At 51.2% G+C, this 15703-nt stretch overlaps 1 protein-coding gene across 2 annotated transcripts in view; it reads left to right on the forward strand.

Moving 5' to 3' along the window:
* OLFM1 (olfactomedin 1) overlaps positions 1–15703 on the forward strand; it is a 34926-nt gene that overhangs the window by 9667 nt on the left and 9556 nt on the right. Inside the window, exons 1-4 of one of the 2 annotated variants that reach the window (XM_074891137.1) lie at positions 2229–2669; positions 4546–4695; positions 10149–10304; positions 12767–12986. In XM_074891137.1, the coding sequence (XP_074747238.1) occupies positions 2520–2669; positions 4546–4695; positions 10149–10304; positions 12767–12986 (676 nt within the window). In that variant the 5' untranslated portion in view covers positions 2229–2519. Of the gene's footprint in view, positions 1–2228; positions 2670–4545; positions 4696–10148; positions 10305–12766; positions 12987–15703 lie in introns of those variants that run through there. The other variant, XM_074891138.1, reaches the window with a different exon arrangement.

Here is a 15703-nt window from a genome sequence, read left to right on the forward strand (position 1 = left end):
CATGCACCAGCTGCTGCCTCCCAGCTGCCAGCATCTGATTCTGCTGCTGTGTTGTTGGGGGGGGGAGGGGGGGGGGGGGGCAGGATCCGACCTGGTGTCAGCGCTCGTACTCTAAAGCATCTCTTTTTCTCCACCTGGTGGACTTGCTAGATGTGCTTTCATTTCAGTGCTTCACAGAAACTCCCCAGCGCTCTCTGCAGAACCAGCTCCACTTGGCTGTCACTGGTCTCTGCTGCCTTTGCCCAGACCAGCAGTGCTGGGAGGCACTGGGATGATCCCACGCCAAGGGCCAGGTCCCCAGCTAGGAGCAAGGTCCTGTTAAAGTGGGACAGGTCAGCTCAGCAGCGATCGCACTTTCAGGCTTCCCCAGTTGGGACTTGCTCCGCACACCAGCCTGGATGCTCTATGGGTCAAGGCCTTGGGGCACCCCTCAGCACCCTCAGCTGTAGCCCAGCGAGCTCCTGGGGAGGGGGCCATGAGACCCACAACCCTGGGGAGCCGTGCCATCAGAAGAGCAGCTCTGGAGGGGGCAGGATTGGGGCTGGGGTGATCAGACTCCAGTGGGAATGTGGTTGCTCCCAGATCCAGTACAGGCAGCCAGGCTGGGGGTGGTGGGGCCATGGAACAGCACAGGGTCTCCTGGAGACCAACATGCTGAGGCTGGTGCTGTACCAGCAGAGCGAGTGTCACTTCTATCCTCTGGAGAGGGCCAGGGGATTAATTTCATAATTTGCTTCCCATGGGGTGTTTAAAGGTTGACTTAGGGAAGGATGTGCAAGGAACTGCAGATCTGTGTTGGTCTGAGACTTTGGTTCTGAAGTCACCAGGACAGTTCTGCAAACGCCTTCAGGAAACCCAAGTTGTGAACAAGCTCCGTCTTACTGCAGACTGTTTGCCAGGCCCGTACAGACGGGCTGTTTGCTGTGTAACAGCCTGTGGGGTTCCTTGGCAGGGTTGGCCTCAGAGCTACACCAGCCACAGAAAGCCTGGAGTTTTCTTCAGACTCTGGGGTGGGATGTTCTGGCAGTGTCTGACACTGTCCCATCTCTCCTGTCCATGCAGCCCTGCCTGGTGGGAATGGGGCAAGAGCAGGGCTGGTGTTAGGATTGGGGTAAGAGCAGGACTGGGGCAAGAGCAGGGCTGGTGTTAGGATTGGGGTAAGAGCAGGACTGGGGCAAGAGCAGGGCTGAGGCAGGAATGGAGCAGGAGCAGGGCTGGGGCAGGATTGGGGCAGGGCTGGGGCAAAGAGCAGGGCTGGGACAGGAACAGGGCAAGAGCAGGGCTGGTGCAAGGGCAGGGGTGGGGCAGGATTGGGGCAAGAGCAGGGCTGGGGCAGGAATGGGGCAGGGCTGGGGCAAAGAGCAGGGGTGGGGCAGGAACAGGGCAAGAGCAGGGCTGGTGTTAGGATTGGGGAAAGAGCAGGAGTGGGGCAGGGCTGGGGCAGGAGCAGTGTTGGGGCAGGGCTGGGGCAGGAGCAGGGCTGCCAGGCAGAGCTGCCGGGGCATTTCGGTGCAGCTCAAGCAGGTCGGGTCCTTCGTGCTGACGCGGGGCGGGGGGTGCAGAGCGGGGTCAGGGGGCAAGCGGGGAGGACGTGGGGGGATGCTCTGAGGACCTCAGGCCTGGGGGACCACGACGTCCCCCTCCCCTCCGCGCCCCACGGCGAGGAAACGCCGCGACCGACGGACGGACCGACCGACGGACAGAGCGGCCCCGCGCCGCCAGCAGCCGGCAGGGGGAGCTGCAGCGCCGCGCCGCAGCGGGGGACCCGCCCCCCCCCCGCCCCTCTCCTCCTCCCTCCCTCCCTCCCTCCCTCCCTCCCCAAATCTTTTCCGCCTCCTCCCCAATTCTTCTCCGCTCTCCCCAAATCTTTTCCCCACCCCACCATATCTTTCCGTCTCCTCAGATCTTTTTTTCCCCCTTTCCCCCCTTCCCAAATCTTTTCCCCTCTCCCCAAATCTTTCTCTCCCCTTCCCAAGCCTTTCCGCCTCTCCTCAAATCTCTCCCCCCTCAATTCTTTCCCCTCTCCCCAAATATCTTTTCTCCTCTTCTTCCCTTCGCTCCCCCTTCCCCCCCTCTCGAAAAAAAAAATTCTTTCCCTCCCCCAAATCTCTCCTCCCCAAGTCCCTTCTCCCCTCCTTCTCCCCTCCGCCTCCCACCCGCCCATCCGCAGTCGCTCCGGCTGGCTGGGCGCTCCCGCCCCCCCTCGCCCCCCCTCCCCGCCCCTCCCTCCCTGGTCCCGTCCCGCCTCCTGCAGCCGCTCGCTCCGCTCCTGCTCGCCCGACGGCGGCGGCGGGCGCAGGGAGGCAGCCCCGCTCCGGCGACACCGGCTCCGGTGACACCGGCACAGACACCGGCAGCACCATCGCCAGCGCCGGGCAGGGCCGCGGCGGGGCGGCTGTGGACGATGGGCCGGTGGCGAGCGGCGGTGGCGGCCGGGCGACTGGCGCAGCCCGTCCCCAGCGGCATGGAGCCCGGCGCCGGTGCAGAATGAAGGGTGCCTGGCGCCCCCCCCCGCAGACATGTCTGTGCCTTTACTCAAGATTGGAGTCGTCCTCAGCACCATGGCCATGATCACCAACTGGATGTCGCAGACGCTGCCCTCCCTCGTGGGGCTCAACACCACCAAACTCACGGCGGCCACGGGTGGCACCTTGGATCGCAGCACGGGAGTAAGTGCGGGGAGGAGGAGGGGGGGGGCTGCCCGGAGCATCCCTGCCTCTCCAGGGCGGCTGCACCCTTCCCCCCCACCCCCCGGCCGCCCTGTTCCTCCTCGCCTGGGTGTCCTGCAAAATCCCGGGGATTGCCCCCCCGCCCCGTACCTCCCCGGCAGGCCTTGCAGGAGCCCCCCCCGGCTGCAGAGAGCAGCGCCCCGGGGAGAGGCAGAGCCGCCCCCCCCCCACCTTCGGGGTGATGGAGGGGCGGGGGGGGGGGCATCGCTTGCAAAGTGCCCCCGGGGGGCCGTGTGGGGACAAGAGATGGGGGGGGCGGTGCGGGGAGCACCTCTCCTCCTCCAGCTGCCCTGGGCAGGGGTTTGGGGGAGACCCGGGTGCCCCCCCCCGCCGCCTCCCCGTGCCTTCAGCTGAAGGGTCGCAAAGTTTCCCCGGTCGCCTTTGCCGTCGCTGGGCGAAGCGGGTTGGGACGGCAGGTGCGGGGCCCGCAGGATCTCCGTTGCCTCCCTGCCTGTAATCAGTAGTCGTTAATTGGATGGGAAATGCGGTGGAGGAGTTGCGGTACATTTTGGTCGGGCCGTATGTTTCCTGTCCCTGTTTTGCTGGAGGGCTGGTACGGTGCCTGGTCTTGCCACTTCGGAAATGGCTGAGAAAAACTCTCCTTCTGTCTCTCTTCCCTTAGCAGGGAAAAGCGGGCACCCTTCTCCTCCAGGCTGCGTGCCTGCGCCTTCTGAAAGAGCTGAGAAATCACAGCTCTGCTGGTCCAAGACGAGTATTTCATGTAGTGGTTCTGCTGATTGTGAATGAAGCTGGGGTGGTTGTTTTTTTTTTTTCCATGTTACCAGAGATTATAAAACCCATTTATAATTTTTTTTACCCCGGTTGTTTTAGCGAGCGAATCAAATTCTTTGTCTGCCTAGCTGCCTCTCTCAGTGCGTCTGTCAACATGGGTATTTGCAAGGTTATTTGTAATACACCGAAACAGCAGAAAAAACATTTCCCTTCTCTGGGCAAAACGGTGGTACCTTCAGGGTGATGGGAGGCTGCGCTGGGATTAAATAACGTATTTTGCAAAGTGCTGTGAGATCAAAGGAAAATTAAGATCCGAGAGGTTTGGAGAGCCCAGGGGGCACGAGGGGGGCTGGGGGACGTGCTGTGTTTGTGGCTGGGCTCCCTCTCTGCCGTCTATCCTGGAGGCTCAGACGGAGGCACCGATCCTGCCCTCCGGACCGCGTCCCGTGCTCCACAGGACACGGCACTGGGGTTTCCCTGCCCGGGACCTGCAGAAGGTTTGGAGGGAAATGGTTGCCTGGTAAACCTCCCCATCCTCGGGAGAGTCTGGCAGAGGAGGGGGGAAACGTAACTCCCGGTGTCCATTTACTCAGGAGAGCTGATTTTCCCGCTGCCGGAGCCGGGCAAGCTCTGCAGAGGCACGTTGATCACTGCTCAGCCCACAGCCAGGACACCGTATCCTCACGGGTAGCTCGGGCACATCCTTCTCACGGTGTCAAGGAGAAGTCAAGTGCTTCGTAACAACAGCCGGGCAGCGGGTTCCCCACCCCGATGCGCTCGGTGCCTTACGGCACACCACAACCCTCGCTGCTCTGTGGCTTTCCTCGTGTCTCCATGCTTTCCCCCTTGTGTTGCCTTCCCACTTCAGCTCTTGCTCTCCTTTTCAGACCCTTCTTTTACTTGTCCCCAATCCATATTTTTGCATTACAAGTGAATTTTGCCATCTGGGCCCTTGGAGGAGCCTCCCTTCACTTCCAGTATCTGCCACGTCCATCCTGCTTCCTCCACTCAGCCCCTTTCATCTCCCACACCCCTGCCAGGCCTCCCCCCATTTACTTAACCAGTCTTTCCCTTTGTTAATTAGGTGTTGCCAACCAACCCAGAGGAAAGCTGGCAGGTCTACAGCTCTGCCCAAGATAGCGAGGGACGTTGTATATGCACAGTGGTGGCACCGCAACAGACGATGTGCTCGCGTGATGCCAGGACAAAGCAGCTGAGACAACTATTAGAAAAGGTAATGGTTGACCCCTTCTGGGAAAGGTGGTTTGGTTTGGCATGACATTGGGGGTAAAAACCTGAGCGAGCTGGGCTGAGCCTTGGTTTCCAGGGAGGATGGACCCCTTGGGCTCAGCCCTCCCGTGCCATGGTTGTCCTCACGCGTGTGGTGGGGAATAATCAGCCACAGTCGGGAGGATAAATCTCTAGGTGTTTCTGAGGCACAGAGGAAAAGGGACCGTGGCCTAAGGTCAGGTTAAAACTGCTGAGATCACAGCAACAGTATTGAAACATATCACTAAAATAAATTAAAAAAAAATGAAATATGTAATTTACTTATTTTTTTCATTACATTAACGCAAGCAGTTTCAAAGGATGACCCTCAATGAGATAAGAGAAGATAGAATTAAAAGCCCAACGCCCATGCATTCCTAGCCAAGGTGCTATTAAAAAGGGCAAATAAAACAGGACAAGCTATCGACATCAAATAGCACAGAAATGACAGCTAGTAGTTTTCTTTCTAATGTTGACATCCACTTGATTAGTTTTTGATAGTCTGCTGCCCAAAGAGATCAAAGAATCTCATTAGGGAAACATTCCTGATAACAAGAAATTTTCCAGATAATAGATTTCATTGAAGAAATGCTGTTTCATGTGAAATGGTGCTCTTCTCTAAAATATGAGTGGACTCCTGTGCTGGATATGTAATTATCCCTCATGCCCTAATGCTATGTTGGCGTGTGTACTGCATGACAAAATAATTTTTATTCTGCTGCTTTTGGGAAGTTGATGTATTAGTCACTCATAACAATATCAAACCTACACTTAACTGATTTTCCTATGTGATAAGGACAATAAAGTGAGGCAGGAAACATTTAGCCCTAAAACACGTCTTTGGTATGTCAGAGGCTTCTAAAAATAATCCCACTCAAGCTTTTATTTCTCTGAGCAAGAACGGCAATCGGTCCAACAGCACATTTGTCTAAGAGGCAGCAGGCGTTATATTAGCAGCTGACACAGGCGTCTGAGAGCCATCGTGTTCCCAGAACTGCTCGTATGCATTAAACGAGCAGGATTTGACCCAATGCCCTCTGCTAATGGACAGGCGAGTTGGGCGTACGAGTCCTGGGATAACATCGGTTCCCGTGCGGAGGGTGTCAGTGCTCAGTGATTTTTTCCTTATGCAGCTCTCCGGCTGCCAATGAATACAGCGAGGGAGGAGCGGTATTTCAAGGCATGTGTTCTGGGGATATGTTACCTGCCTGCTAATCTGTCTGCATCTCACTCCTACGCTAACCTATATGAAAACCCCAAAATAAAGAATAGGCTCTTAGTGCCAGACATCTGATCTTGACGAAGGCTGAAATGATAATCCCTATAGGAAAATGCAACTGCAGAGAAGAGCTTCCAGCTTCCCAGGAAGGATTTCAAACCTGAAAATTCCTTCCCTCGTCTGACTTTTTAACTCTAGCTTTGTGATGGGAAAACTCACATCTCCTGATTTCTCTGCCAGCAGATGAAGAAGCATAATGTGTCAAAGAGGTAATTGTATTTGGATTTTCAAAGGCGGAGACCTGGCAGTCACCAATGGAGATAATAAGGCATTGCTTTTACGGGCAAGAAATAAGCTGCGTGTGTGTGTGTGTGTCTGTGTACACAAAGCAATTATAGCATCATCTTCAGTGAAAATATCTGCATGGAGGCTTCAGCAGCTGAATGTACTTTGAGGTTCCAAGCTGCCAAGACCCCATCTACCCACAACACATGGGCATATGTGTAGAAACTGCAGTTCATGCTGCTTGGAAGTGAATCCTGGGCACCCCATCCGTTTAAAGAGCAGGCATTAAGTGAGGTGAGGTGAGCCAGGTCTGCTTGCCACCGCACAAACTGTTCAGCCCGTGTTTTGACACAGAGGTGTCTGAGCTCATCTTTGGCTGGAGTACACAGAGTCCTTCCAGCCTTATATGTGTCAGGTGCTGAGTCCAGATCTTGGACTGCATCCAAACCAAGACATCACCTAAATCCTGTTCGTAAACAGATTATGTTTTATCTTCAAACGGATTTTTATTTATTTTTTTGGCCATGTTATCTGGGAGGACTTCCTCCTCTGATGGTTAAACCGTTTTTGGTTTCCTGCCAATTCTTATGCTTTGCCAGCACTGATTTCCAGATTAAACAGTTCTTTTTGTTCCCTTGATATTCACTCCAAGGTGTATATAAGGAGGATAATGACATGTCAGCCTTCACTTTGCCTTCTACAGACCTTAAAAGATGAACTCTTCATGTCCTGGTCCATTGGCAGAGTCCATCTCTGCTAATCCTTCCTCTAGACCATGAAAATCTCCCTTGAGATGCCTCCTACTATTGCTCCACCAGCTTGTCTGGCTACCCAAAGCTAAAGGTTCATCCCAATTCAAACCCCAAAGATGGGCTTAGAACAGCCCTTTTCTGAACTGGCATGAAAGGCTGATCCACAGGGAAGCTTGAGCAGGGTTTAAACCATGGCTTTGACTATATAAATCTCGCTAGGGTCATCAGGCCAATATCAACTCTCTGTTACTCTGGCTTAATTCTGAAACAACTCAGTGTCAAACAAGATAACAAGAACAGCACTGGAAGTTTTGTTTGTATCAATTTTCTATTTCGGATGCTAAAATTAACTCTTTTCCCCAAGACAATCACAGGTATCTCTCTCACATTAGCTCGATGGAAAATGAGGTCTCATGTTACGAGTGCGTGCTCCACCAATGGAGGCAAAAAGCATTTTAGCTGATGTTTGAGGATAGCGGTTAATGGATGAAGCTGAGGGAATTTGAGAGACAGTATCCTTGAGTCTCAGTTCATTACAGCACTTATGTACATGCTTAAGTTTAAGCTGTGAGAACAGTCTCATTGAAATCTAATCATGTGCCAAAGTACTTTGCCGGATCAAGGGCGTAATATGCTAATGAAGGAAAACAAGTAGATCTTCAGCTGATGAAGCACACATCACTGTCAGAGGTCAGCAGTGATGGAGACTGAGTTTCTACAAGTCTGGCCAGAATCTTGCCTGGTTGAAAACGATATGGGCAACAAATAGCAAGAGTCCGGACTTGTAAAACACATCCCCGAAATAGCACAGCAGCTAATTTTAGGCGTCTCAGTTTAGAGACATGTGAGGAGGCTATTTTCCTCTGCAGTCAGGGAAGAAGCAGACTCCTCCAGAGGTGATTCAGAATAGAAGCCTGAGCGAGATGCTCTGATTCATTTCCTAGCAGAGTCTGTCTCTCCCTCCCCACCACCCAGGAGGCAGCGTAAGGAGCCTCCCGGAGCCTCACTCAGCCCCTGCAGGGTCAGATACTGGTGTATCGTTACAGAAATGCACTTTCCTGATTACTTGCAGCTTGGCCTTTAAGTGGGGTTAGACATTAGTGGAATAAATGAGATCAATTTTGCATGATCCCTACAAGTCATTCCTATCCCAACCCATTGGAACAATTCTGCTATGTAGATACCACTTGACTCGAAGGAGCGTAGAGTGGATTACCAGAATAAAAATATCTGCAGTCCAATCATGCTTGTCTAAGACTTCCATTCTCCTGCCTCAGGGTAGAGAGAGGTCTTCAAACTCCTCCACGTCCAGCCCAGGTAAATTAGCACCCAGGCATGTCCACTGAGAGCTCGCATACCCCAGGGGAGGCACGGCTGAACAGGAGCCACATGGGCTCCAGCCGAGCTCAGATTTGCTCTTTTCCTCTTCAAACCAAGAGGGGTTTGTTCTGCTCTTCCCTGTTCCTCACACCTCCCCGAGCAGGGGTGGTGGTCAGGGTGGGTGCTGGTTCATCTCTGGGTGATGTGTTGGGACTCTGAAAATAGCTTCACCTTTGCTGAGGAAGGCTCTTAGAGCCCCGGAGCAGTTGTACAAAATGTTTCCTTACTGTTGGCCTTTGAAATACAGGTTGTCCATGCATTTTTAATAGTTCCCCATAATAGTTTTCTTGTCGTCGTGCATGAGCAATGGGCATTTTGATTGCTTCAGAGATGCAGACGCCAAAGTTGGCATTTGACCTATGCTGGTTTCAGCAAGTAGTCTCCGAGACCTGGCTGCACGCGGGTGTCCCGCCGTCCCCTCGCTCTGTCCCTCGAGGTAAGTCACAGCAGCCCCGTGTGATTTGCTGGAGGAAATATCGCACTTGCACCGTTCCTTCCCCCTCCCAGGCCGTCCGTGCTTGGCTTTGGTAAGGATGGAGACAGGAGTGGATGTGGCAGCGTGGGCTCTGGGAATTGTCTCGGAGCGGATCTGCAGGGACGGTGATGGCTCACAGTGGGGTTTTGCTCAGACGCTCACAGATGAAGAGACTTGAACCAGGATGCCTTTAATGTGAGGGCCCTGATGAAGCAGCATGCCTGGATGCCTGATTCATTTTAAACACAGGCATCATCCCTACCAGTGCCGATAGCTGTATTTCTGTGGGTAACGCCGCAGTGGCAGGAGCACCAGCCGTGGGCTGAGCCCCGTAATGCACCAACCGTGGTACGAACACAACTGCCCCTGATGCAAAGACCTTAAATTACCCCCATTGCTTCATGCTAAATAGGTGCTTAGGTGCCGATGTCGGAGCTTCATTTACCCTCTCCTAGCCTGAAAAATGAGAGAAGGGAATATCTTAATAAATCAGATGGCAGCCAACCTTCAAAATCAGGTCAGCCTAGCTATCGTTTCCCTCCCTTCCTTACACCTTCAGCTCTTTTTCTCACGATGAACCCAGCCAACCTTCTTGCATCATTCCTTCGGCAGGGCCAGATGGGCACCGCGCAGGGAGCCGCGGGGATGTGGCATCGCTCGGCTAGAAAAGATGCCGACGCGGCACAACCGCCCGAGTGGGCAGGCACCGGCGGGGCCAGGGCATGCACGCTGCAGCCCCCGTGGTACTTCCCAGCTTCAGGGTGCCCTCACCTGCAGCTGGATTTGTTGTGGCAGATGCTGTATAAACAGTAGGGCTGTTTGGATAATGACATTTTTGCTAGCTGGGAGTAAAGTTTGCACTTAGGCAATCAGTAAGTGTCACTTGCGTACATTAAGGAATTATAATGTGCACCTCAGCAGAAGCGTCTCTCGTAGTTGGATGTGCTTCTGCTCAACCAAGAGCCTCTCCTCGCGCGATGGTGGGTGTCGTTCCAACCTCTCAAAGAGGCCATCGTGAGTGATGTATTTTAGCCTTGACTACAGCCCTTATTTGCATGTGTGATTGTTAAATTATTCTCTGCAGCATGGCAGAATAAATGTTTATGAAACCAATTTGCTCTGTTTTAGAGCATGGGGTCATAATTCTATGAGATGCTGTTGATTAACTAGTAAATAATGCATAGGCTGATTAGCCTTTAGCTTTGTTGACTGTGTAGGAAAAGGTCAGCGTTCGGCGTTGGGATGCGAGTGGGGCTGCCTTGCTGCTGGGGAAGCACCTTCTTAACGAGTCCCTTCTCATTTGGCAGGTGCAAAACATGTCCCAGTCGATAGAGGTGTTGGACAGGCGGACTCAAAGAGACCTACAGTACGTTGAGAAGATGGAAAACCAGATGAGGGGACTGGAATCAAAATTTAAGCAAGTGGAAGAAAGCCACAAGCAGCACCTGGCAAGGCAGTTTAAGGTATGTCTGCTTTCCACACTGCTAACGAAGCTGTGGCCAGGGATTTAGCGGGGTGTGGACGGGACCGTGGCCCCAGTTCCCATCAGCTCACGTAGCTGTTGGTCCGGTCATACACGACGCTGGCAGCTCCCTCCTGCCCAAAGCACGGCCAGATCCAGGCTGCGGCATCACACCCTCAGCCACAATGTATTTTCTATAGGGTAAAAGCATAAATCTCCACGTTCCCATAGCACAAACCACCTGGGTGCCCCAAACAGGGCAGTGGAGGCTCTGTGAGAGGGGGGTGGTCTGCAGGGAGATCCCGGGGCAGTTGAGGTCAGGGCAAGGTGGGCTCCCCCTGCCCCAGCCAAGCAGCCCTTCCCCACGCTGTGCCCAGGACCCCATTTTTCTGGAAAAAGCCAGGAGCTGGGGCTCTGTTACCATTCCTGCAGCACGTGGCAAACCACAACCGGCTGTCACCAAATCACTTCCCTCCTTGGGGTGGTTGTAACAATGGGGCAATCGATCAAACAAATCAACCCCCTCAAAAAAACCCTAAAAGTACGACCCTTGCAGGTGTCCTCGGGCTGGCAAACTGCACGCCTCAAGGATGTGCAAATGCTTAATTTTGAAATAATGGTGTTGGCAGCAGAGCCAGCACCTTCTGATGGATTATATGTGTTTAGTCCTGGTGTTGTACTAATGAGAAATAAAGGTACCAGCCTTTTACATGACCTGTCATTGCGAGCAGTGGTCAAACTTTCAACAACTTGATTGAGAACAAGTGAAATTGCTAAAAAAAGGCTGTCAGCAAGATTTGGAATCTTAAATTTTAGTGATGCTTTGAATTAATAGATATAAAAACCAAATCGAGAAGATTTCTAGTGAAATCTGGGGACATTTCTGATCAGCCACCCAGCTGATTCCCATCCTCATCTCCAGGCAGCTGCTCAGCTGGCTGGTGTTTTAAAGCAGAATTTTTTTAATTGATATGTTAAATACTGAAATACCAAGATTACATCATAAAAAGCTGGGAAGAAGGTTCTTAAAACTTTTTACCAACTCCACCTCCTCCACCCCCCATCTCCAGTTACCACAAGACCCTAAATTTAGCTCCACAGTCTGGATGTAAGGACCATCTTTCTGATTTAAGCATGAGTTTCGTTTTTTTTCTTTCCCCCCCCCCCCCCCCCCCGCCCTCCATTCTGATGAGTTTAATCCTCCCCATTGCCTGCCAGGGAGCTTGCATTGAGAAGTGCAAGTAAATAAGAAAATAAATATATTCCCCACATGCAAACCGCAGGAGGGAAAGCCTCTTGACTTAAATAAGAGGGGATGGGAAGGAAAGGAATGAGGCTGAGAACCAATTTCTGATCCCGTTCACCCCAGAGTTGCTTCAGCAGCCAGCCAGATGTCACAGCCCTGAGCGCTGTGAACTTGGCCACTGTGCAATAGTTTAAGCAGCAGCAGGTATACTGTGTATACTAACATGCTTCATTAACGGGTAGGTGCATGCATATTTATGTCTGCTCATTAGCTGCTGGAGCAAAGCATCTTCAACAAAATGCTGCATACCGTGCCTTTAAATGAGGCCTTCATTTAATTTATAAAAAAAAAAAAAAAAAAAAGAAAGTCTTCGTTTCTGCAAAATAAATTTGATAATGACTTTGATTTTTATGTTCTTTATAGCATGCCTAAAAACAGTAAGGGATTTTTGTCTAATTTGCTGCCAAAGCACCATTTTAAATAACAGCCACAGCATTTTGTTTCTGCTAATGCCAGCATTAAAATGTGAGTGGTTTGGAGCTCTTGTGTTTTTTTTTTTTCTCTTTAGTTCCGTAAGAGTATTTGTCTATGAATGGCTATCTATATAAGGCAGGTTAGTGAGCTAGATCCTCAACAGTATTTCATTTTCTTGCTTACAGGGCTAACTTAAAAGCAAGTTTTTTCAATGCTGCAGTGACTGAAGAAGCAGTTCACTCCCATGTAACCATGAAAAGAGGGCCACAGAGCATTTTGCACCATGCATTTATTTTTTTGATTATTTTCCAAATTAGCACCATATCTCACTAAGGAACCTTGAACCACACAACCGAGATCTTCCTTTGCATGCAATTGTAGATGCATTTCATGAATAGTTTGAAACCCTTGTCAATGCATATATATATTATTTTATTTTATTTTTTGGAAAGAAAAAAAAAAAAAGAACTCTTTGTGTATGTGATCTGAAGCATGTAACCCTAAGATGTTGCATTCTAAAAATGACAAATAAAGGCCTTTCCCAAATATTTTGGTGTTCTGCAGCCTGTTTAATATGTTCTTTCCAATACATCATTTGGACCAAAATAATAATTAAAATAATTTTAATGATAATAATTGTGGGATATGAACATTGCACTCACGTAGGAAGCAACCAGGTCAAGGCAGAGTGTTGCAGATTTTTGCACGCATAGCACTGAACCAAGCTTATTTTAACCTTGCAGGCAATAAAAGCGAAAATGGAGGAACTTAGGCCTTTGATACCAGTGTTGGAAGAGTACAAAGCCGATGCAAAATTGGTATTGCAGTTTAAAGAGGAGGTCCAGAATCTGACGTCAGTTCTAAACGAACTCCAGGAAGAGATTGGCGCCTATGACTACGAAGAGCTTCAGAACAGAGTGTCAAATCTTGAAGAAAGGCTTCGTGCATGCATGCAAAAATTAGGTAGGCTCAGAACAACATGGTGGCACTGGCTAAACACCATCGATGTTAAACCACACATCCCGTCTGGAGGCAGAGATGCTAGACTGGGCATCTCCATGTGCCTGGCCTGGCTGTAAGGGATGAGCTCGCACAGCCACGTTTGATCCTGTAAATATTTATGCGATAAGTGACATTAATCCTGGGAGTAGTCCTGCTGAGGATTACTTGCACGAGCGATGTTGCTCATGGCGTAAGTGCTTCAGGATCGGGCCCTTGACTGGGCATGTGATGTTTTGCAGCGCTTGCATAAGTGGACGGTGAGATGCGGTAAATGCGTGGCCGGTTGCAAGTAACGCTTATGCAAAGCAAACACGTGCACCCGTTGTGCTTACGCATCGGTGTCCGATCGTTTTGCTAACTGGACCTGGCCTGTCAGCAAAGGTCTCTGCGCACCGCTTTGAGTAGCGGGGGTGTGTGTGTGTGTGTGTGTGTGTGCAGGCCGTGACTCGGTTTCCCTTTTTCCTTTTGCATCTTGCAAATCCCCGTTGAGAAGAGCATGATGTAGCTGGTGCGGGGTCGCGGTTTGGTCCGGACGATGCCACTGTGTGGGATATAAATCCTCCCCATCCCTCCCGTTCCCTGAGGGAGCAGGGAGCCCCTTCCAGCAGGCCAAGTAACCAGCCATGCTAAAACGTGAGAGATTCATCTGTAATCTCATACAGAGAGTATTAATTGACTGACGCCTGTGGGTCCACTGTGGGGAGACACAGCTATAGCTAAACCCAGCGTCTGACCCCAGAAAGAGGGTGGAGAAGGGTGGAAGAAAGGCGCTGCCTTCCGCAGCTGCAAGAAATCTCCCCACCGTTTGTTGGCCTAGCTCTGACTTGATTTAATTTCTACTTACATTATTGACTTTCTTGTTAAGCAATTTAGATAATCTAAACACATTAACTGCTCTGCAGTCTATTTTGGTAGCACATATGAAATTACACTCTCAGGTAACTTCATGGAAGATCAGATCTCTTTTGAGCACTTTATATCCTTTGCAAGGTAACGCTTTGTTTCTCTCTTGTCTCTGCTGGTGGGATTGCTTTTGCTTGTTTCTAGATGCCTCCACACTTCTGTAAGCAGCCGCCTCCCCGGTATTTCCCCCTGCATTTCCATCCTGTCCTCTGTTACCTTGTACGTCCCTTATAAGCTACCTCTCACTTGAAATCTTGGAGAGGAAAGTGGATTTCCATGTAAGCCTGGATGCTCAGAAGTGTTTGAACTATGAGCGTGCAGCAAGTGGTGCACCGAGATACCCCTGGGGAGCTGCCTGGTGGGCAGGTATAACCCCCTGCCCCGGTTAAGTGAGAGGGAAGAGCCTGATTTCTCTTTTATTAGCAAGCACTGATGTGCCCAGGTTTGGTTTGGGGGCAGAACAGGCTGAGGTGAGTCATGCCATGGCTTTCTGCAGCATGTCTGTGGTCCCTCTGCCCATCCCGTGATAGCCACAGGGAAGGCAGCAGGGTTGAGGGATGGCAGGGAAGCCCTGACCTTCTCCTCACCCACTCAAATTTCACCCTGAAAGCTTAATGGGGACAGAAATGATCGAGGTTGTAACGACTTGGTGCTTTCTGTGTTAGCAGTACCTAATGCCTGGAGCTTTATCATGTGGGGACCATAGAGCCATCTCAGGAATGACAGTCCTGCAGTGGGTAAGATAAGAAAGGATGGAGAACAGGCCCAGGAGTGTCTGGTTGACCGAGGTCACACAGCAATCCCCTCGGCAGCCCCACACCGCAGCTCTTTTCTCATTCCTCCCCTGCCGAAGGCAAAGGTGGGTGTGATGAGAGGTGCCCAATGAGGCATCCACTTGCTGCATCAGTAGCCTTCAGCCCATCTCTTGAAGATGAGGAGGAGCTGCGGGTGATGGGGAGAGAGAGAGGGAACAGCAGCAGGACTGGGACCAGGGATTTGAGTCTGGGCTGTAGAAGTACTTTCCCAGGGATAGTTCTTTAAACAAAACCATCCTGGACCCCACAGTCCCTCTCTAGCTGGCCTCAGTGGAGCTGCCCAGCCCAGGCTGACTCTACCAGAGCCAGGGAAGCTGTGATGATCCTCCTGCAGACCCTGGGCAGACTTTAAGAAGTAGGTAAGAAGTAGCTCCCAAACCATTCAGGGCTTCAAAAACAATAAGAGTTTGCTCTTGGACCATTAGCCCCTTCTATTCTGGGCCATGTCCTGGCTCATTACATCCCCTCATGCTCAGGTCCTCCAGCTGGGACACCCACCCAAGGCAGTAGCCCAGGTAAGACTGAGTGAGGCAGCTAGGAAGGTGAGCTCTTGCAGGCAACTTTTTTCTAGAACCTTTTGGGCACTTTTTGGAATCCTTTTGAGGCTTTATTTGGGCTTTTTGACTATGTCCCTTCTTTCTCTTCTCGCTCTTTCTGTGGCCGTGGGGTCAGAGTAGCTTTTCTGCCTTGGGGCACTGCAGCACCCCTGGGTGCTCGTGGAGATGGACACCAAGTCTTGCAAAGGTTCACCTGTGGGGGTTTGCTGCTCACCTGGGAGGGTGATTTATTTGGTCACTTAACACCAAACAGCACGGATTGAATTTCCAGTGCTATTTATCGCTCTGGAGTGTAAACCAGTGAAAATGGTAGTTAATTGAGTTAAATTCGGATAACAACCTTACAGACACTTTGCTGCCACACGATGAAGCCCTATTTGCTGCAAATTATTTGCTCAGAGGG

This window comes from Strix uralensis, chromosome 21, assembly GCF_047716275.1.
Source record: "Strix uralensis isolate ZFMK-TIS-50842 chromosome 21, bStrUra1, whole genome shotgun sequence".
Lineage (NCBI taxonomy): Eukaryota > Metazoa > Chordata > Aves > Strigiformes > Strigidae > Strix > Strix uralensis.